Source organism: Rosa chinensis, chromosome 5 (assembly GCF_002994745.2).
Source record: "Rosa chinensis cultivar Old Blush chromosome 5, RchiOBHm-V2, whole genome shotgun sequence".
Taxonomy (NCBI): Eukaryota; Viridiplantae; Streptophyta; class Magnoliopsida; order Rosales; family Rosaceae; genus Rosa; species Rosa chinensis.
The window spans coordinates 88,808,865-88,830,184 of NC_037092.1; the positions used below are offsets into that span (position 1 = coordinate 88,808,865).

Here is a 21,320-nt window from a genome sequence, read left to right on the forward strand (position 1 = left end):
AGTTGAAATCGTCCCTAGTTGATAATTTGCTATTTATTTAGAGGAGTGGAATTCACACTCCCAAGTTTACAATCCACACACTATATGTTTTTTTTTTTTTCCTAATAACTTAAATTTTGTCATTTATAAAAATTTCGACCAAAAACTAAAAGAAATGTGAGTTTCATTCTCCTTTATTTACTGCTTTCGACAATGATACCGCATGACACATACTTTGTATAATAACATCAATTCTCATCCCATCTGCAAATTCCTATTTATCATCCGCACAAAAGGGAGTGAACACTGTTGGCTGACATAGTACAGTAACTACATTCTACTCCGAACAGAAAGTTCATGCTTCATTTGGTCCCTCAAAACTCTTCTTACTAACTTATTAGAAGCTGTTCGAGGAAACTCTGCGACAATCTTGACCAAGCTCACCTGTTCATCCATTACAACAAATGGTGTAATCACATCAGCAACTAAAAATGACACAAAACTTAGTTTTAGAGTAATGTGAACCACCAATAGCTTTGTTTGGGCAGTTTTTTTTCTTTTTTTTCTCAAAAAGGAAAAAACTTGAAGTTAGTGCTATAAATTGTGAGTGTTGAGCTCCTTTCCCATGCTAAATAGGAAATATTAGAGGTATTGATACCTTGAACAAAGGATTAAGGTTGCTATGAATGGCTCTTGAGAATTTCGTCTTTAGCTCGTCTGCTTTGGTCTCAAATCCCTTCTTTAATACCGCAAATATAACCAACTGTTCCGGACCCCCATTCACTGGTGCAACACTAACTGCAGCTGTCTCCAAGATACTTTCGTCAGACCGGTCACATACGCGCTCAATTTCAATAGAACTTGTCTGCAAATCAAGAAGGATTCAAAAATTTAGTGTTTCTATAGTAAGTCCAAGCATATCAGTTGACAGAACAAGCAGCCAATGACTATTCCTGTGAGTATATAAGATACATAAACTTAAGTGTATGCTCAGAATCACTAATTATAGAAAGTGGACGGATTGACATCTTACCTTGATGCCACCAAGGTTCATGGTGTCATCAGCCCTGCCTTGAACAATATAATAGCCCCCAACTGTTCTTTTGATTATGTCTCCATGTCTCCTGAGTTGCTGCCGATACATATAGCAAGGTATAGAATACAATTACAATTTTTGTCAAGGATTAATTACATTGCCAAAAATAATTGTACTCCAAGATCGATTGCTAAATTTTAACTTCTGCGGATGAGTCTCAAATAATTTCAAGAAAGGCCAAATCTTAAGATTAACAGAAACCAGGTAGTCGAAAGGTGAAGTATGTATTAACACTTTGTGTGACTTAAACTGGTACTGTTAGTGATTTGAAGAACTAATACAGGACAAGAGAAGGTTCTAAGCATACCATTCCATTGTAAATCGGCATTCCCTTAAAGTAGACTTTTTCATGGTCAGCATTTAGCAATCTATCAGTTGCTCCCATGTACAGAGGGAATAAACCCACTTCCCCAACACAAGCTTCATCATCTGGCTGTCAGGTTGTTCAAGAAATCAGAGACCTTGACATACAATTTATTATAATATTATCAATGAGTTGCTTGACATTATCAGCCCACCTATTAGTCTGTTACCATCACCAATTGTTTCGACAATAATGACTAGACACTGGCGTGATGTAATAGAGTAGCAGGTAGCTGATTACAACAGTTGATGAAACTGACCAATTATAAACTAACTAGAGAAAGTACTCACGTAGGGAACTCCACTTTCATCAAGGATGACAAATCCTGTTGTCATCGACTTTGTGCTGAAGGCCCCGAAAGCTTGTGGCTGCAGTGGACTTGCCATTATGTAGGAAGAAGCTAGTTCTGTGCCTCCACAACATTCAAAGATGGGCTTGTAATAAGCACGGGAAGAGAGCCAAAGGTCATCATCGACGTTAGATGCTTCACCAGTCGAAGCAAATGATCTGCACAAATCCAGGTTTAGTTCCTTTTCTTTGGATTCATGCAAATAATTATGTTTCTTTGAAGATATAGAAGATTACTTTATCTTTGTCCAATCTAGGCCTTTCATACACTCTGTACTCTTCCAAGCTTTTACTAAGCTGGGAACTGTACCCAAAACAGTGACTCCTGCATCCTGAACAGATATAATACAAGAAAATAAGCTAGGAACTGTATGAAGCTGGCAAATACTAATTACTGATTCTTATACAAAAAAAAAGAAAAAGAAAAAAAAAAGTAAGATGTTAGTTCTTCTGAGCTGTTGCACTTCTTGTCTGTATTGCATCATTTGCACGGCGCCTTTCAGGTATTTTATTTTGTATTTGAATTAATTTCTCAGCACCAAAAGAAGAGTGACACTTTTGCTAAGAGGCTCCGAGAGAAGTACTAAGGTATCACCTGAACAAACTTTCCAAAGCCACGACCTAGAGGAGATCCATGATAGAGAGCAAGAGTTGCACCACTTAGAAAGCATGAGTAGAGTAAAATTGGACCCATAACCCATCCTAAATTTGTGGGCCAGCAGAAGACATCTCCAACTTGAGTATCAGCGTGAGCCCATGAATCAGCTGCACATCGAATTGGCGAAAGTTGTGTCCATGGAATAGCTTTTGGATCTCCTGTCAAATGATGCAAGATAAGCTGAAGAATGAGACAACAATGAATTTCAAAGTAGAGATAACAACAAATGTTTGGCTGAAAGTGATTTCTGTACCTGTAGTTCCTGATGAAAAGAGAATATTTGTCATGGAGTCTATTGGCTGATAGACTGGAGCGTAGTTATTCTTTCTGCCAAGAAGAATGTACCATTACACTGATTAGAAAATTGGTTCAAGAGCACAATCATTAAAAGAATGTATAAAATTTTCCAGATTCACCAATGATCGTAAAAAAAAAAATATATATAACTGTCTGGTTGAAAGACAAAGTGTTAACTGGTAAAACCTAATATCTTGCTGCACTAATTTACCTCGGCAGATGATTGACACTAGACAGAAAGTCATTCCAGGATATATCCTGTTCTCTTAATTGAATGCCTACACTGTTCCCAATTGCTGGAAGCACAATAGCTTTACATGGAGCAGCATCCACAACCCGACTGCAAGGAAAGAAAAAGTATTAATTAACCATAACAATGCTATAATTCCCAAATGTGACATTAAGTTAGTAGTATCTAGTATGCTTGCAAATGTAGTATGCTCTACCTGTACAGAGGAAATTTACGACCTCCTCGTATTATGAAATCCTGGATACAAAGTGCAAGCAGAAATCATTTCAGAGACTACTAAAGTACTAAGTTAATGGCCTTATAAACAGACTGAAAAGTTTTAATGTTAAAGCTCCACATATTAGGAAAAGTCCACCTGGGTAAAGATTCCCTTTGCTTTAGACACACGCACACGAGTTGCAATTTCGTTAACAGCGAAACTGTCAGCTATTGATACAACTACATATCCTGCTAGTATGATTGCCAAATATATGACAACTGCACTGACTGTCATTGGCATGTCAATTGCGATGGCATCACCCTTTGAAAAGGTTGCATCCTGGTCTAGTGCATTAGCCACCAACCTGTGAATTTTTGTGTAGACAACATGAACACAAGAGAATGGTTTGAGGAAACTGTATAAAAAGAGATAACATCTTGATCTATTCGAAAAAGGGTGGAAGAACAAGCAGAATGAATGAAAAGTTTAGACAAGTCACAAAAGAAAAAAATTGTAATCAAGGACATTCATATTCCAGGTGATCAATCAAATGGGATTAAGAGTAGCAAGGACGTTTGGGTGAAAAGAAAAAAGTAACAATCATTGCTCAAATGTAATGAATCTCAAGGACTTAGGAAGTTAAATAAGAGCATACATTACTTGTTCCCGAAGTTCTTTTAGTGTCATACAATTTACAGCAGAATCATCACAGCCTTCATCTCTCCATATAACAGCCACACTGTCATCCTCTCTCCTTGGTTGTCTGATGGGTAGCAAACAACATTCAGCTATATTCAGAACTGAATCTTGAAGCCAAACTCCCCCATGCTTCGATTTTTCAGTCCTATCTAGAATACACTTTGGGGCCTCTCGAAATGAAATTGAGAGCTCTTTTAGAATAATTGACCAGTAAGCCTAATAATCAGTTGCAAGTCATGAGTTAACTAAGAAATCAGTTCCTCTAATTATAAACAATATTTGCATATGATTGAGTACTTACCTCGGGATTCTCAACAGAAAATTTCTGGAAAAGGCTAAAACTTGTTATAGGATCCTTATATGATGTTCCTAAAAGCTGTGAACCATGCATTTCCATCACTCGGCCCAAGTTTGTGTGTCTAGACTCATATCTGATAATACAGAGCAACATGTTCAGTTAGGAATAGAAGTAAAATCACAGAGCAGAATCAAGAAGCATAAGACAGCCAATGCAATTTCAAATTAAAGCCTCACTCAACGATAGTTGTGGTGACAATCCTACATACTTTCTACTTTCTAAAATTCATAAAAGAGGCGTCAAATGTTTGAAATGATCAAAACTGAAGGCTTAAACTTGATTAATTCAAAGATGGATCTCACGATCTCAAACCTTTTTGATATTGTAAGTTATATATAACTGAAATAAAATCAAATACGCCATAAAGGGTAGTGACTTTATTAATCAAGAAAACAGTGCAGCATTAACAAACCTCACTGATCAAAATTGCAATTCTCAATGTAGTACCAATCCAACTGTACTCTCAACTCTACTAAAATTCATAAAAGAAGCATCAAAGGCTTGAAATGATCAAAATTGATGGATCTCAGTATCTCAATCCTTTTTTTATATTAGAAGCTATATATAACTTGGACTAAAATCAAATATACAATTAGGGACTTGAATGACCAAGACAACAATGCAGCAATTAAAACAAAGAAAGCAAATTAGGAAAATTACAGAGAAGGGAACCAGTAGAGAGGAGGGCCTCTGTTGGAGACATCCCAATTGGCATAGACGGAGTAGTAAACCAGTTGGTGCAGCTCATGGAGGTGTGAAGGTTTCAGCAATTTCTGAGCCACTATCTGCCTCCACACCTCTCCTGGATCAAACGACGTGGCGTTGGTTGCAGAGATCATCTGCTTAAGGACAGCTTCGAAGTCCTTGGCCTCATTGATGGTCAGGCCTGCGTGAACAAAGTCAACCAATCCCAATTCACTAATGGTCTTCACCATCTCTATCTCCGTGTTGTGGTTTAAGGTTTTGCATGATCATCACCAACATGTGTTATAAAAAGACTCTCTAGTGTAGTAGGTGAGAGATACGGGTAGTTGAGCCGCCACGTGATAATTTCAGTTGGGAGGTTCAGAACAAACCTCTCTTTGCTTAACATGCTTGGTTTCTACATCTGAATACAATAGTCATTCTGTGTTTGGTGGTTGCCATCTTTTAATTTTTGGGGAAACCATGTCATTGTTACCAACTTCTCGTTCTCCAATCATAAAACAAATATCGAAAATTTTATAATGCTGCGGATCATTTGCTAATATAGGTAAAAGGTGCAACCAAATTGTGTTTCATGTAATGAGTAAGATGTTTGAAAAAGAAAATACAGTTTGAACTTTGAAGAGTTTGGGGACCATAGTTTTAGTACCAATAGCTGCAAGCAGTTGTGGGTGACAATAGCAGATAAAGTTGTTAGTCTTATATCAGAGCCGGCTATTCACAATGCCATACCTAATTATTTATTATTTATTTTTTTTGGCAAAGATACATAATTATTTATTAGAAAGAGAGTTTGAGACTTTTGGTGCCAGAAAATTATTCTAATACGACTAACAGATTCCTTATGTTATGATACATATTCCAAATGGAAACCATATTTTGCAAGCATTTTGCTTTGTGGTTCTTGTCATTCAACCATGACTCTGCAGACCATGAAGCAACCACAACTCCTTTTTTTTTTTTTGCCCCGGTTATAATACACTTTTCCATTATCAACCTCTTGGAAACATGACCTACTTGCAAGGCTGTTGGACTCTGATGCTTGCACTGTGAGCAGATTCTGTGTAAAACTCACTTGGCGAATCGCATTGTCCACTCAGAAGCTAGTTCATCGTGTTTAACTTTATCTGCCAAGTACAAATGAGCGATGCTAGGGACAAGCGGATTATCTGCTCAAATATAAACATCAGTACAAGAAACACATCATTTGGAGTTAATGTTAAATGAATATGATGTTGGGGAATATATTTTATTTTAAATCAAACTTGATAAACTCAGGAAATGTAAAGAAAATGAGCTCCTTTGTTATTTAATGATGTTTAACACAAGTATGAGTTGCTTAAAAATACTAACATTTAGTACTAAAAGTAAACTAGTGCTATACCACGAGTAGAAGAGTGGAGAAAGGGAGGAAACATAAGGAAAGGAACACAAGAACAGGCACAAAAGCAAACTACGAAGAATGCTCAAAAGATAATAGAACTTACAAGGATCAGGTTTTGTGAAAATTGACCGAATTGCTAGTAGCACCTTTGTAATTGTCAGAGCTGGACTCCAACCATCCTTTACGATTTCCAAACTTACATTACCAGAAGAATCGACATTGCAATGAAAGACTCGAGTCCTGAATACGATCTGCAACACTAATCCTTTTAAGAAGAGAACAATACATTAAAAGAATACTAACTTCAGATAAGTGAATTACACAGATAAACTGCTGACCTCCAGTTGTATTTAATTCATACATATATATTTTATTCTTAGATCAATCTTTGATACATCGATTTATGAAATATGTACCAAGGCTATAGCCTATGTGTTCCACTAATGACCTGAACAAAAAGTTGGATGATCACTTCATTACTTTGTTTTGGGTATAGTATCAGTTTGAGAATTTATATATAACTGTATGATGTATCTTTGGATGGAGAGATGAACTATAAATATAAAATTATTCATCATCAGATGCCTAATGGGGCATATTACCTTTGGAGGTTTAAATGGATAATCACCAGGAAATGTAATGTCAAGGAAGTATATGCCACCTTGGTATGGTGTTCCTAGGAACAAGAACATACAATTATGTCAATGTTGCCAAGTCATCCCTAGGATACATAAGATTATCAACATAACTACGAGCATTGAACAGAATAAACATAAAGCAAAGAGCCATTTGAATTCCCAATTAGACCATATCCGGTAAATAGTTCATTCACCTCCATTCTAGCATGAACCAAATGAGTGATGCAATACTATCCTAAAACCATAAAAGAGCAGAAATGGCATCATCAACTAGAAATACAGGAAAAATGAAGCCTTGCTACTCGCTAATGGGTTCCCAGACATTCAAGTTTCACTACAAAGAAAGATTACAGAGTTGGTTCTAACTAAAACCTAGGGTCTGCAGATTTGACTTTCTAAAGACCTAAGATGCAGAACAAAAGGACAACCAAACAGAAATCTAAATTCATGACCGATAAAAGCTCAAACCAAGACTGATAAAGCTGTAGGTTGTGCTCAATTATTTTTCAGGAACATGAAAAGGACTGCATCATCCAATAGCCATAAGCCATCAGATGTTAGACTCCCAACAGTAGCTTAGAAATATCAGAATAAGCATAACACTCGAAAAGTCATATAATCTAAGCACACCAACAACCTTCTACTCCTCATCTTATTACAATAACCAATCGATCACCAGCAGAGATAGTTATATAATGAGCAAGTTTGCTATAGGAAGTATATTCAAGGCACAAATCCAAATAGAACATCAAATTATAGACGCAAACCATAATTCTCTAAAAACTTAGCAACCCAAAAGAGTCATCTGCAGACAATCCACAAATTCAAAAAGCCAATCAATTTACCCAATACTATCAAAATTATCAACTGCAAAACCAACTCAACCCAGAAAACAAAGCAAAGCTAAGCTAACAAATTGAGCTTGGAACCATCAAAGAAAGCAGCTTTAGAACCCAAAACTCAGCAAAGAAGTAAAAAACTGGGAAAGAGTGAAAGATGAGATCTTTGAGGGGAAGAACCTGGAGGGCCAATGATGGTGGCAACCCAGTGGTAGAGATTGTCACCCTTGGGCCCAGCAGAGCAATCAGGAGGTGGGTCCATGTTGAGCTCAACCATTTCTCTCTGGATTCTCTTCCCTGAGGAAGACACAGAGGTCGTGGACACCCACGTAGAGGTTGATGCCGACGATGTTGTCATCGACAAAAGATGATGTCTTGTGTTTTCAGAAAGCTTGAACCAACACCACACCGTTTTAAATGATTTCAGAAAATTAACGTTCCTTAACAAGAAACTGTAAAAAATTAAAAATACAAAAAATTTATCAAAGCCAGGTTTCGATCCTGGGACCTGTGGGTTATGGGCCCACCACGCTTCCGCTGCGCCACTTTGATTCGTTGATTGTTTATCGCACGACGTATTATAAGTCTCTCATAGAATATCACCGCCAATTTTATGTTAATTAAAGAGTCTTACTAACATATTTATGCTCAACTACCTTTGGATATAAATCTAATGGTGGAAATCATTATTTTTAAGTTGAGCTATTTTATTTTCAACTGTTAAATTTACATCTAACCAGCCGACCAGGTCAACACCCACTATCAAATCTGTATTCAAACCCGATGCATTATCGAATAATCAACTGATGATAAGAATTGAAAGTGTTCTTTGATACAGTAATTTGGAGTTTTAAAGAAGTGAAATGTTACTAAGACTTGTATATAATCCATGTTTTGCTTTTATGCATGGATAGTTCGATTTCATAAATAGGTAAAATGTAGGTACACTACAAGCAACAAATACACTTTTCATTGATAAGGTAGATAACTAACTTCTGGTTAAATCTGCCCCAAAAAATAGCCGCTACTTCATCAGAATGCCTACAATTAACGAACTAAACAGAACTCTCCGGAATTCTTTTTAAGACAAAAAAAAAAGGTGAAGGAGAACATGAAGAGGTTCAAAACAAAACCAAACTAGATGAACAATGTATGAACTCCATTTCACCTAGCTTGTGCACTCCATCATTTTTCTATCTCAAATGGGCTGCTTTAACTACACGACGTGGAAATAATCTGGATCGAACCTCAAGTCAAAACAATAACAATGGAAGAAATGCGGCTGGTATGAGATACTGCAGTTGGGAGACTTTCAGATTTGAACTCCAGCCTCCAACAGGGCTTGAAGGTGCAGTCGCCGAGATTGGTGTAAGTGCCCCGGTTGTACTTGAATTAGAACTGTTTCATAAAATTGCAAATTTAGAGCCAAATAATGTATACATTCTAAAGTTCTAATTATGAATATCTATAATATTTAGAGGATAAGTATTCTCACCTTGCAAATTTGCAAGATCCATAACCTGCAATGACAGAAAGAGTATTAGGAGGACAAAAGGAAATAAATGTAAGAAAGCTCATATGCTTAACTGGAGAGTTGAGATAACAGTATAAGGCAACTTGAGTACTTCGAAGTTTGGAGCAAGATGATAACAGATGAAGAGAAAGAAAAGTTTGAATGTACAGTCAGTAAGTGGTTCAACACGTCACATCTAAATATCATCATTATTATGTCAATTAGCAAATCAGAACCATGAAATATTTATCTTATACTATAGCTAATTAAACAACCAAATCCTATAAACTACTTAAAGCTCCATTTTTACCATAACTTGTAGAAATGTGCATTCTGTACACATAATTTGTTTGGAGAACTTGACTTCTGAACCATTATAAGAGCAGTGCATTTAAACAAGGAGAAAATGTTGACAGAACTTACTGGGATCAACAGTAGTTGTCTTAGCCGTGCCATCAAAGTCGCATGTTCCACCGACACTCTGCATTCTTTGATAGTAATCATTATACGCATATGAAGCATGATTTACAAGTGTATTGGGAAGAAAACACCCATGCCCTTGTTGAATGGGAGTGCAATCAGCTTGGCCTTGCCCACAAGCCCAGTTTAAGCCATCTTGCAACTTATCAGGATCTGCATCAGTTTGCGCCACACAGAACAACCCTGAAGAATTTCCAGTTGGAGTGGAAGTACCCCAAGTTAAAGGATAAACAGTAGACCCATTAGTGAAGAGCACGCCCCAATTTTTCTCTGACACTGGCCCTGGCCTCTTATCTTCATTGAACAACTCATAAATGTAAGTGTTGATAGGAAAAGTTGGCTTGCTTGGTGGACCTGAATCATTCAAAACTCGCCGAATCAAGTTGTTTGTGTATGTCTGAGCATTTTCCACATTCGCATCAGGTTCATTGGATCCACCCAAAGATGGCCAACCACTCTCCGTAACAACAACAGAAATCCCAGTAAAATTGAGGGCCTCTATAGAATAATAGGTAGCATCAACCATAGCATCAAACATGCTGTTATAGTGGGATAAAGTGTTTGGATCAACAATCTGCTTGACAGAAGGAAGTGGTTGAAAAAGAGCATAATCAATTGGGAAAATTCCATCACCCTTGGTGTAACCATAATAAGGATATGCATTTAACATGTAATAGGAATTTGTGTTTTTCAAAAACTGAAGGATTTGGAAAACTGTAGAGTTCCATGATGGATCAAAGGTAGCAGTGGAGGGGGGGAAAGCCTTAGGGATTACATCCATGGATTGTGGAGTTGAAACTTTGACCTGGAAGTTTAAATTTGTAGCAACCAGGGCTTTGTGAATGTAATTCATAGCAGAAACCAAAACTGGCGAAGCATGAGGAATTTGGGTAAGAACCTCACTGCCAACAGCAATGGCTGTAATGTTGGTGGAAGGTAAGTAAGGTGCGACATTTTTATTAACCCAGGCTGCTGCTACTGATGGAGACTCTCCAATCCCTAGGACCTCCTCATTTGTAATACCTACCACTACTTCAATACCACTGTTTGAAAGGGCTCTCAGCATGTGAGCATCAGCATCATAAAGGCGAACATGTGTGATTTGATGGGCTATAAGGATCGCAACTATTTCAGTCCCAGCTGGAATGTCTGAAACATCAGTACCAATGTTTACCCCTACGAATGCACCTACAAGTTTCATAATGTGATTCAGTTACTTGTTAGAGTGATAACCTTCCAGCAATAAGTAAAGGCATTTCAAAATTCCAACTGGCGTGCCTTCCAGTAGAATAAAGAGTTAAACATATCAGACTACCAATCAAGCAAGTTTTATCATGTTCTCATGCGTAATTTTGGTCTTCCAAGAACACAAACTTCTGAATTGATACAGTATGGTAAAGTCGAGCTTGTGACAAGAATTATTTTTACATGACCTGAAAATAATAGGCTCAACTGATCAAGATGTAGATAATACCCTTTGCAACTACAGTTATGGCCCATCAATTTGTGTCTTAATACATACTTATCGTAACACTACTAAATGATGCATGGCTTAAAAGCAGTCAAACAAACATGAAATGGGCAATGACTGTCATCTAAGAAGCGGTTGAGCTCTTAACTACTTAATCCGAATCAATGGAAATAAAAAAATGGAGTGAACAAGCAACAAAGCATGTTATTTTACCTAATCCATTGGTAAACATGCCGACTAGGAGCAATAGCAGGCCTGCAATCCGTCTTTCAAGCATCATTCTCACCACTAAGACTCCAAGTTATACCTCCAGTGCTATGCCTATAGCTCGTAACTCCTGTTCTGCCAATAAGATCCCAATGGCCATATGCAAAGTTCAGCTACAGCTTTGTATATCAAAGCCTCAGAATTGTATGAACGTGCAGCCCAATTATGTAACATGAAAAAAAAAAGAGCAACAAAGTGAAAAATGAAAAATCCTCCACCACCCAAAAGTCGATGGTCCAAAGTATATCACGGCTCAGCACAATCACATCGACTCATTTTGACATGGTAGGTTTCAACCCCATGAATACAAAAACAATAACTGATAAGGAAGAACATCACCTAATATTAGCTCAAACCTACCCATTGCTCTCACAAGTCACAACAGTAAAAATGCTAAATGTGCTGCATCGTGTGTTCTAACTAAATAGACGCCGGAATCAAATATCAAACTTAGACTACTAACATTTGAGTCTACGATTCAACTTTCATTCAAACCATAACTATTTCAAATACGCTCCTGCAACAAATTCTTTCAAGTTTTAAACTTTCCCTTGCCCTTTTCGAAAAGAAACTCAGCTTCAACAAACTAGCTACACATACATTAAGCCACTTCCCAAACCCAAAGAAATCACGAAGAGCCAGTCACCCCAACCCAAAAGAAGAAAACCCACATAAATGGAAAAGAACCAGCTGAAGGAAAAATGAAAAGCCAATGTAGAATTGCCAGATCCGACGACTAAAAACATTAATGACCAAGAACCCCAGAAGCTGAAAGATAAGCAATAAATAGCCATAAAATCAAAAACCCATGAAATAAATGTACCCGATTCAACTTCCCCAGCCAGAAAGTCACTTCCTTTAAGCTCAAGACGCTTCTATGAACTCAAACCAAAACACCCAAATGAGTAAAAGCACTTCACAACATAGCCACAGAAGCTCTACCGTCCAGAACCAACCAGAATCCAAAGAAAGATTCCTTAATGTGAACTAAAGTGTAGTTCACAACTTCTTCTTGTTTTCACAATGGAAGCCAGAACAGCACTAAAACACACTTCTAGAGACTAGACCCTGGATATACCATACCTTCCATTAAAAAACAATAAAATATTGGATGCCACCCAGAAAAGAAAACACTCTGACAAGCTCTGCCCCACCATTGCAATCATATTAATATTATTCGTTCATGATGCTAATTAGAGATTTACAGAGGAGTCAAGGAATAGAATAATAGTTGGGACGTTGAGAATGAGAAGGAATGAGATTATAGAAAGAGAGACCTGTTAGCAGAAGCAACTTCAGTACAAAAACGAGCTACTGTGAGAGTGAGGAGAGCTGATACCCAACTAAAGCTCAAGTCTTTCAAAGTTGAAACTCTGGTTGCTTCTTTTTATATTTCCTTTTTCTTTTTCTTTTGAGGGGAAATTACAGAAGTTTTTTTTTTTTTTGGGTCAAACACAGAAAAGAAAGGTGTATTCTTTGTGCAGGGTCATTGGGATTAACGCCTAGGACTATTACATTATAGTAATTATTTAGGTGATTTCATTCATTTTCCTTTTTCTTTTCTTTTTTTCTTCCCTCCAAAAGGCGTTTTCCTCAGCTGGAAAGACAGAAAGAAGGAAAAAAGGTGTTGAAAAGTCGTGCAGTGGCCGCGTGAGAAAGGATGGTTTTTGATTTTTGAACCCAAGCTCAATCATCATAAATCAAGCTCAATCATCATAAATCGTATCATAATTAGTAACAAGGTGACAGATACAAGGTAAGACGAAACGAATAATCTTCAGTGCGCATCAGCAGTTTAAACTGCCATCAAACCTTCTAGACGAATTGTTCAAATGAAAACGGTTTTCAAATTGTGAAATCAAAAGCAGGACTATTCAAGCATCTTCAGGATCACTGATATCATAACAGGAGTAACTGAAACAAACATCATCAACCTACTGAATCCTAGATTAAATCTCATCAAATAGTACAACAAAACATTAAAGGAACCAAAATACAAGACTAAATCTCTAGTTCGGAATAACAAGTTACTTCACAGTAGTTTTGAAAGTAAAAACATTTAAACAGTCTTTCTACTTGTTCATGGACTAGGAGACCTGTCTCCATTTGGTTCCCTTGAGTAATCTTCATGATCAGGACTTTGTGGCCTGCCACTCAAGCTTCTACCAATTTGCCTTGGACTCTGGCTTCTGCTCCGGCTTGGACCCCTAACTGGACTCTGACTGCGGCCCCTTGAGCCATTATATGGTTGAGGAGGAGATCGGGAAAACGATCTCTCTCTACTGTACCTTTTTGCCGGGGGTGAGACAGATCTGATCCAGAAGAAGCAACATAACTTTCACACATTAGAATAAATTGCTGAAAGCTATAGGCATTGCATACCACACAAACAAACAAGTAGATGAAAGCAATTCAAATGTGACAGCAAAACTTTTGCCATTTTCCAGCAAATTTGGGGGAGACACTATTCTCATAATCATTACCATGAGACTGAACTCCACCAATTCACAGTTACTCGTGTACTCATCTATTCTTTAACCGGAAAGTCTTTATTTTGTGAGGGTTGCAGGAAACAAGTAATACGCAAGTTCCAAATAGTGGTAAAAGCAACTACCGGCAAAGGTTAACCATGATACAGACATAGAATTATATACTGCATGTAAGTTCAGGGTCTTTTTTTTTTTTTTTTTCCTCAGCCAATGTAGATCCAGAGTTTATATCTTTCAAATTACTTCTTCACATGCTAGTTCTGGTAATAGAATGAGAAGCCATCCAAATTGCAACGACACAAAATCCAACTTTCCTCCTCCTGAAGTATGAGGGCTAGCCACAATCCTAAAACTAAAATGTACATATCTAACAACTATGAATCATCATGTAAAGCATTTGATTTGAACTTTGGGAGCAAAACACATGCAAGCCATGCAACCACAATTAGTTGTTTCCATACAGGACGAAAAAAAGAAGAAGAAGCCTTTAGCCTTTATTGGAAACAGGACACATAGGTGGAACTGACAATTACCTCGAATATTCCCTTCTTTTTGGGGGAGGGGAATCATAAGAAGGGCTGCGGGGCCGAGATCTTGCATGACGTGGAGGTGGAGATCGGGAATATCGTGGAGAGCGTGAATAGCGTGGAGGAGACCCTCTTCGATCACGATGTCGACCACTACCCCTGGAGCTGATTGGAAAAGATTTGAAATACTTCTCAGATTTGAACAACAAATTAATTATTTTGTTTTAATCAAATGTCCAGGTTTCAAACTATATGGCACATCACAAAAGCAATAGGCAGGTTTTACCTTGGACCCTCCCTTTGCCTCATATCAGACGGCTTCTTCCTGTTCTCCTCTGCAAATACAACAGTTACCTCGCGACCAAGAAGAACGTGACCATCCATTTGATATTTAGCCTCCGCAGCATCAGTAGGATCAACAAATTGGACAAAACCGAAACCACGAGGTTGCCTGGAAAATGGGGGGAAAAAACTGTCACAAAAGGGGCTACACCAAAAAGAAAAAATGGTGATGAGTACTTTACACACCATCAGTCTTTCCTATATATGCCAAAATAACCTCCAACTAATACGTATGGCCATGATAAAAGAGCAAGCACTCGGCTGCTGACCTTTCAAGTGTGAATTTTAAGATGACTTGAAATTCTTCAAGACTTGGAACATCTTCACAATGTATTCAAACCCAACTTCCTTCAAATCTTCTCTACCATTAACATCATCTTCAAAAGACCTCTAATTACTTGATTGTTGTCTTCAAAACTTTAATTTCACTGTTAAACCTCAGAAACTTCAATGAACACACCCAACTTATAGAAACAGTAAGAGTAGAACATATAATATAGCCCGATCACCAGAACAGCTCTTGATAGCAGGGCCAGCACATTTTAAAAAAAATTGATTTGATACTTCAAATGTAAAGATAGTAGCATTAAAAATACTTTAAAGAAATGTCATTTTCAAAACTGTTAATTTTTTTATAGGAGCAACAAGTGGGAGCAGAACTATCCAAAATACTATCATTAGAATTGCTTTAAAAGGGATGTATATTAAAAACTTATAACAGGTTGCCAACTCAAGCCGTATTTTCACCAATCATGAGAAATAAACGAGAACACCAGATGTTAATCATTTAGGTGTGATATTCATAAGGAAAAGAAAAAAAAATTGAGAAACATAATCTCTTCACAGAAGATATTCAGCGACTAAAGTATCACAAATATGCTTACCCTGAATAATAATCCTTTGGCAGGTAAATGTCCTTCAGAGGACCAAACTGCCCAAATGGACGGCGAAGATCATCTGGCCTGGAAGCAGACAGTGAATCCAGCATGTTATTAGTTGACATTTAGCTTGTCGTTGCTTTCATAAAATTATACCAATACATTGATAACCCACCACATGAGAGATTGAAGTGTAAGGGGCAAAATATCACTTATAAGTAACAATAACAAACCTGCAATCATGGCGAAGGTTACGAACTAGGAGGCTTGTAGGATGATCTCTATCTCTACTATGACCACCATAACGACCCCTTGGGCTAGGACTCCGTCCTCTCCTACCATATCCCCTTGGTGGTGGTGATGGACTGTAACTCCTTCCCCTCATCTGTAGTTAACTGTGGGCTGCCCTGTAGTCCGATAGAAAAAAAAAATTTATCAGAATTGAAAAAAAGAAACATTTGAAAATTACATAAACCAACAGATTGAAATTTACCACTGAGGTACAAGTCACAACTGACCCAATTATTTTTTGGAACATTAAATCCTACAATTAAGAACGAAAAATTGCAAGAATATATGACCCCAACTTACAGCTGACAAGCCAGTGATCATATACTAGCTTTCATAAACAAATTACTACATTCAATAACAATATAACCACAAGGCAACTAAAAAAAATAAAAAATAAAAAGCAACAGTCTTGCAATCCAGATTATTCGTTTATCGAAATCCGATACAACGAGTAAGGAGGATCTTATTGAAGAATCAAACAACAGTAAATGACTCTTGAAGCCCACAGTTTAGCTTCAAGCACAGTAAAGCTTCAATAGAAGCCCAATATCTTCAATCTATATGAAAATCGTTCTTGATTCTTTTTTTTTCCAAGCAACGAGGTTGAGATTTGACTACATTTTTCACGAATTACACAGAAAATTCGCAGCCGATGTATAAACCCTAACGAGAACTGCCTCGACCTCTTAAACCCTAACAATGCAAACATAAATACGGCATCGAATAGCATAGAGAGAGCGAGCAATAGAAACAGACCTGAAGGCGGTGAATCGGCGGCCGGCGGTAGTGACCTGAAATCGACGGCGGTGGTTGCTTTGGTTTGGGTGCGAGTGCAACGAAGATAGCAGCTCCCGGTGGATGTGAAATCAGTAAAGGTGTCTTTTTGTGTATTTATTAAAGAGGCTTAGGGTTAGGGGGACCAAGACTTTGTAAAATTGACCGCTTTTTTTATATTTTTAATTTCAAAACTACCTAACCTCTCGTAATTCTATTTTTTTACAAGCATGTCATATCCATCCCCCTCTATTTTCTTTTTCTTTTTCTGGACCAAAATACCGTGTTGTATACTTTGTCATGTTTGTTTCCTATATTTGACGAATACAATATAAAATCATTAAGATAACATTTGGAGAATATTAAATTCAAATTCAAACCATTAAATTTTGTGTTAATCATCAAAATCTATTATAATCTGCTAAGAAAATAAATAAACTTTAATTTATAACATTTTATAAACTTAGTGACATAATAAGCAAACTTTTTTTCGATTGAGTCCTATGGTATCTTAAAACTTTCAATTAAAGTTTAAGATATCGTATTCTGGAGGTCTTGTTATAACGTTTCCTCCATCTTAATCATAAATAATAACTTCATGGATCAAATGCCGGTTAGGAGGTTTCCGACCACAACGCTGAATCACTAAGTCACATGCTATGATTAAGCAAAAATAAAATGTACCTCTCGATTTTCTTTGTATTCCCGAAAACTTTTATCTATTTATGAAAAGGGATATTTCTCGTTTACCCAGATATCCCAAGTATTATGCCCAAATACACACGTACTTATGTATCTTACTATTCTCTTTGTGAAAAGACTAAAAGGGGTAGTTCCTATGCTATCCTGAGCTTCTGAGCTTTTGTCTTCCTTAGAAACTTTATTAAAAAACAAAAACGAAAATAAGACTAGCCTTCAACATGCCCAAGTTTTTCTCCTAACGACTCCCTGCCTAGCGGATACTTTAACAGGCGGAATCACTGCTGCTTGTCTTAATCTTAGTTTTAAAACTGGTTTTTTCAGGTAGGCAAAACTTTTCAAACTTCAAAATTCGTATAGGAAACAGATAGTGACAGGTAGAATGCAAAACAGATAGTGATAGTTAAAGATTTTTACTTTTGACAAACATGGATGGGTAATCCCTATTTTATTTATTCAACAGAAATACATGCTAGAAATCCAGAGCCTCATCCTCAGGTAAACAGCAAAAGGCTGTTTAGCTATCCATGAGAATGAGAACATGTACTTACTTGTAATGAAAGTACACTACTGCACACTTGACAGGTAGGAAAAAGCACACTGCTACTATGGCTTTCTTACTTCTTGAGAGAAGACTCTTCTACTCAATTTTCTGATGCCTTACAAATGAAACTTAAAGTTCCTTATATAGAGAGCGAAACTCAAACTGGAATTCAAAACATAAAAATGTACAGGACAGCTCCGTGAACTTTTGCTTTTCTGAGTGCTCCTGCTGGTGGAGGTCGGATAGGGAAAAACAAAAGCAGGAAGGTGAAATGTTTCTTCTGGTAGGTGAAGTGTTTCTTCTTTTTGAAAGCAAAAGTAGCTTTTAACTTTTAAAAGGTCAAAAGTACTACAGTTACTTATTTGGAATTTTTCTTCCTTCACCTGTAGCTTCACCCGTGATGCTACATATTCTCGTCTGTTTCTGAATGATAGCCAAAGACAAAGGAGCTGTTGTCTGCCTGGGCCATTCTAACAGTGGTAGCATTATCTTCGACATCTGTATCGACATACATTTTATAGTGGTTGTCATTTTCAAGCTTTTCCACCCAATGCATGCATGTCATAGTCGAATCTATCTCTTTTCTGGTGAGAGATAGGAATAGGTCACTGCTGATTACGTCAGGATGATCGTATGCAGTGATGATTATTTTTTCTCCTGCTGGCAGGAAGGTATTGCTGATGTCTTCAGAGATGATCTTCTTCATGTATTCCAGAGCCATAGCCTTCATACAAGGAATGCTTGAATTTAGTTGACCATTGTATGCTACACAGGCTGGTTGAAGATATTTCCTTTGAATTATTCTGACATAATGATATGGAGGAATATATTCAACTTCACCGTTTGCCTTCTGACTCCATTCTGGAGGAGTAAATCTGAACTTCAGACGAAGTGTACAGTCATTCTTCCTGATGTTTTTGACTGTGTTGACAATAATGGGTGGCAAACCTTTCAGATCATCATTAGTTTTAGTCCACAGATTATGGACAAAACCATTTTCAACAAGCCAAAGCTTGTGTTCTTGGGGATGTTCACTCTGAACATTTACCAGGTATCTTCCAACATATGGTCCTGAGACAATGAAGAGGGTTGGAGGAATCAGGTCTTCTGAATTGTGCCTTCCTATCAGATTGTGGAATTCCTGCCAATCTGATTCATTGAGTGCCATGATAGGGACCTTAGCACTTCCTGGACTTTCAAGGAAGGAAATTTTTTCTTTTCTTACAGCACTCTGCTGTATATGGATTTCTTCAGTCTGTGGTCTGGCATTCTCATAAAGTTCTTCAGCTAAAGCAAAGAGTGCCGGGAACATTAGACCACTACTTCTTTCCTGGAAGGCTAATAGGAGATTGTCTAAGATTGCCTTCTGGTGATAAGCTAATCTCCTGCCAGTTCTGAACACAGGACTATCAAAAGTTCTTAATTCATAATTAAAAATATTTATAACTCCGCTAGGAGTTGGTCTGCTTTTTGGCAAAGCAGCAGCAGTCAACGGTCTTGATGAGCCTTTGCCGTCTGCCGTTTGAGACGGGCTAGCCAATCCTTTGCCCTGGGATTGATCAGTTGAGGCCAAGCCTTTTGAGCTTAGCAGAAACCTTTTAAGGATTTTTTCTTTGGTTTCTTTTGGATCCTCTTCAGGTTCCTGTTCTTTCCCAGCTCTTCTGCTTCTGGGATTACGACCTTCGTCGTCTTCTTTTTGGCTGAACATTGCCATCTCTCTGGTCAATGCGTCTGGAAGATAGTTCTTGTTTCCTGCAATTAGTTCAACAGTATAATCATATTGGTTAAGAAACAATTGTCAGTTTGCTAATCTTCCTTTATCGGCAGCTTTGTCAAGTTTAAAATTTTTAAAATTCTTTACTCTGGCACAATCGGTGCGGACAGTAAAGGTTTTTCCAAGATAAGCTGGAGAATTTAAAATCGTTTTCTTGACAGCTAGAATTTCTTTTTCCCCTGTGGGATAATTCAGTTCTGCAGGGCTGAACTTGCCACTACAAAATTTGCAGATCTTTTCAATATTAGTTCCAAGCGCTCTCGCCAGAACCACACCGGACCAGTAATTATCACTCGCACCTGTCTGGAGGATAATTTCATCATTCTCTTCTGGTTGTTGGAGAGGAGAGAGGTTTTTGCAGAGATCTTTTATCTGCTTCACGATCTTTTCATCATCTTCAATGAAGCTCCATTTTCTTTTGGAACTTGTCTTAGGAGATAACATTGCTGTTAACCCTGAGATTTTGGGGATGAAATCTCTCCCGTAATTTATGACACCAAGGAATCTCTCTAGACTCTTAGCATCAGGAATTCTGTCTGGGAATTTCCAGATCTTTTCAAGGATATGTGGTTGGAGTTTTATGACTCCATTCTTGATGTTTATCCCTAGGAAATCAACTTCATCAAGGATAAAGAAGATTTTCTTCTCGCCTAGGATAATTCCATGCTGAACTATCAGCTTTACTACCTCATGGAGGTGTTTCATGTGTTCTTCTGTGTTTTTGGAGAAGACCAGGATGTCATCTATGTAGACGACACAGAACTCCGCTACATGCTTGAAGATGTTGTCCATCTTTCTCTGGAAGATTGAGGGAGCTTGCTTCAGACCAAAAGGCATTGCCAACCATTCGTAATGACCTTGAGGCGTTCCAAATGCAGTGAGAGGAATGCTCTCAGGATGCATCTTGACCTGCCAGAAACCTAACTTTGCATCGAATTTCGAAAAGACTTTAGCTCCTCTGAGCTGGTTGATCAGTACTCTAACCTGAGCAATCTAATAGCCGTCTTTAACAGTCTTTTTATTGACATCTCTGTAGTCAATAACCATTCTAGCTTTTCCTCGTAGATTTTCTGCATGATTTCTCACGTAGAAAGCTGGAGCATGATGAGGGCTAGTGGAAGGTTGAATTAATCTCTTCTTCAGGAGATCTTCAATATCACTTCTGAATTCTTTTTGATCTTCCTCTTTGTACTGAGAAATGGTTTTGACATGGCAGATAGCGTTCATGTCGTGCAATCTCAATTCACAGACCACTGGGTCTTTTTCCCAAAACTTCTGAGGATTTGTATCTACATTCTGCTCGAGTAGTTTCTTGATTTTTTCAAGAGTGGGAATTTGCTGAGACTCAAGCTTGTTCTGAAAGTGCTTGAGGTTATGCTCATAGATGAAGCTAGCTTATTCATCTTCACTAGTTTCCTCTTCTTCTTCTTCTGAAGATTCTTCAAAAAGCAGTTCTT

General features: G+C 37.6%; 4 protein-coding genes and 1 non-coding gene across 9 annotated transcripts; all 5 read right to left on the bottom strand.

The window, feature by feature from the left end:
* Positions 1-65: 65 nt before the first annotated feature.
* LOC112166776 (probable acyl-activating enzyme 18, peroxisomal) lies at positions 66-5,334 on the bottom strand. The gene is made up of 14 exons (XM_024303676.2): positions 4,909-5,334; positions 4,192-4,321; positions 3,847-4,106; positions 3,348-3,555; positions 3,189-3,229; positions 2,954-3,082; positions 2,699-2,772; positions 2,383-2,603; positions 2,025-2,119; positions 1,730-1,946; positions 1,383-1,508; positions 1,013-1,111; positions 638-844; positions 66-423 (listed from the first exon to the last, which is right to left on the bottom strand). Exons 1-14 carry the CDS (start codon positions 5,181-5,183, stop codon positions 310-312), a joined length of 2,196 nt encoding a protein of 731 aa, XP_024159444.1. The 5' UTR covers positions 5,184-5,334; the 3' UTR covers positions 66-309.
* A 587-nt stretch (positions 5,335-5,921) lies between these two features.
* On the bottom strand, positions 5,922-8,235 carry LOC112166779 (constitutive photomorphogenesis protein 10). The gene is made up of 4 exons (XM_024303679.2): positions 7,995-8,235; positions 6,940-7,013; positions 6,441-6,588; positions 5,922-6,122 (listed from the first exon to the last, which is right to left on the bottom strand). Exons 1-4 carry the CDS (start codon positions 8,170-8,172, stop codon positions 6,025-6,027), a joined length of 498 nt encoding a protein of 165 aa, XP_024159447.1. The 5' UTR covers positions 8,173-8,235; the 3' UTR covers positions 5,922-6,024.
* Positions 8,236-8,294: 59 nt separating this feature from the next.
* Positions 8,295-8,366, bottom strand: TRNAM-CAU. The gene has a single exon. It is a non-coding gene; the product is annotated as a tRNA-Met (tRNA).
* A 324-nt stretch (positions 8,367-8,690) lies between these two features.
* Positions 8,691-12,933, bottom strand: LOC112165487 (glucan endo-1,3-beta-glucosidase 4). Of its 4 annotated transcripts, none has more exons than XM_024302010.2 (5): positions 12,823-12,933; positions 11,492-11,620; positions 9,751-10,995; positions 9,310-9,334; positions 8,691-9,212 (listed from the first exon to the last, which is right to left on the bottom strand). In XM_024302010.2, the coding sequence occupies exons 2-5, from the start codon at positions 11,556-11,558 to the stop codon at positions 9,068-9,070; spliced, it is 1,482 nt and encodes a 493-aa protein (XP_024157778.1). In that variant the 5' UTR covers positions 11,559-11,620; positions 12,823-12,933; the 3' UTR covers positions 8,691-9,067. The 4 variants fall into 4 exon arrangements, with proteins under 4 accessions (XP_024157778.1, XP_024157780.1, XP_040363413.1 ...); XM_024302012.2 differs by having other exon boundaries at positions 11,492-11,615; positions 12,823-12,917; XM_040507479.1 differs by lacking the exon at positions 12,823-12,933 and adding an exon at positions 12,369-12,812 and having other exon boundaries at positions 11,492-11,615.
* A 483-nt stretch (positions 12,934-13,416) lies between these two features.
* Positions 13,417-16,982, bottom strand: LOC112165489 (serine/arginine-rich SC35-like splicing factor SCL30A). 2 transcript variants are annotated; one of them, XR_005810657.1, is made up of 7 exons: positions 16,829-16,982; positions 16,015-16,188; positions 15,788-15,865; positions 15,173-15,331; positions 14,848-15,012; positions 14,568-14,726; positions 13,417-13,857 (listed from the first exon to the last, which is right to left on the bottom strand). XR_005810657.1 is itself a non-coding variant. In XM_024302014.2 (6 exons), exons 2-6 carry the CDS (start codon positions 16,164-16,166, stop codon positions 13,626-13,628), a joined length of 786 nt encoding a protein of 261 aa, XP_024157782.1. In that variant the 5' UTR covers positions 16,167-16,188; positions 16,829-16,982; the 3' UTR covers positions 13,417-13,625. The 2 variants fall into 2 exon arrangements, 1 of the variants encoding a protein (XP_024157782.1); XM_024302014.2 differs by lacking the exon at positions 15,173-15,331.
* Between the last annotated feature and the right edge of the window lie 4,338 nt (positions 16,983-21,320).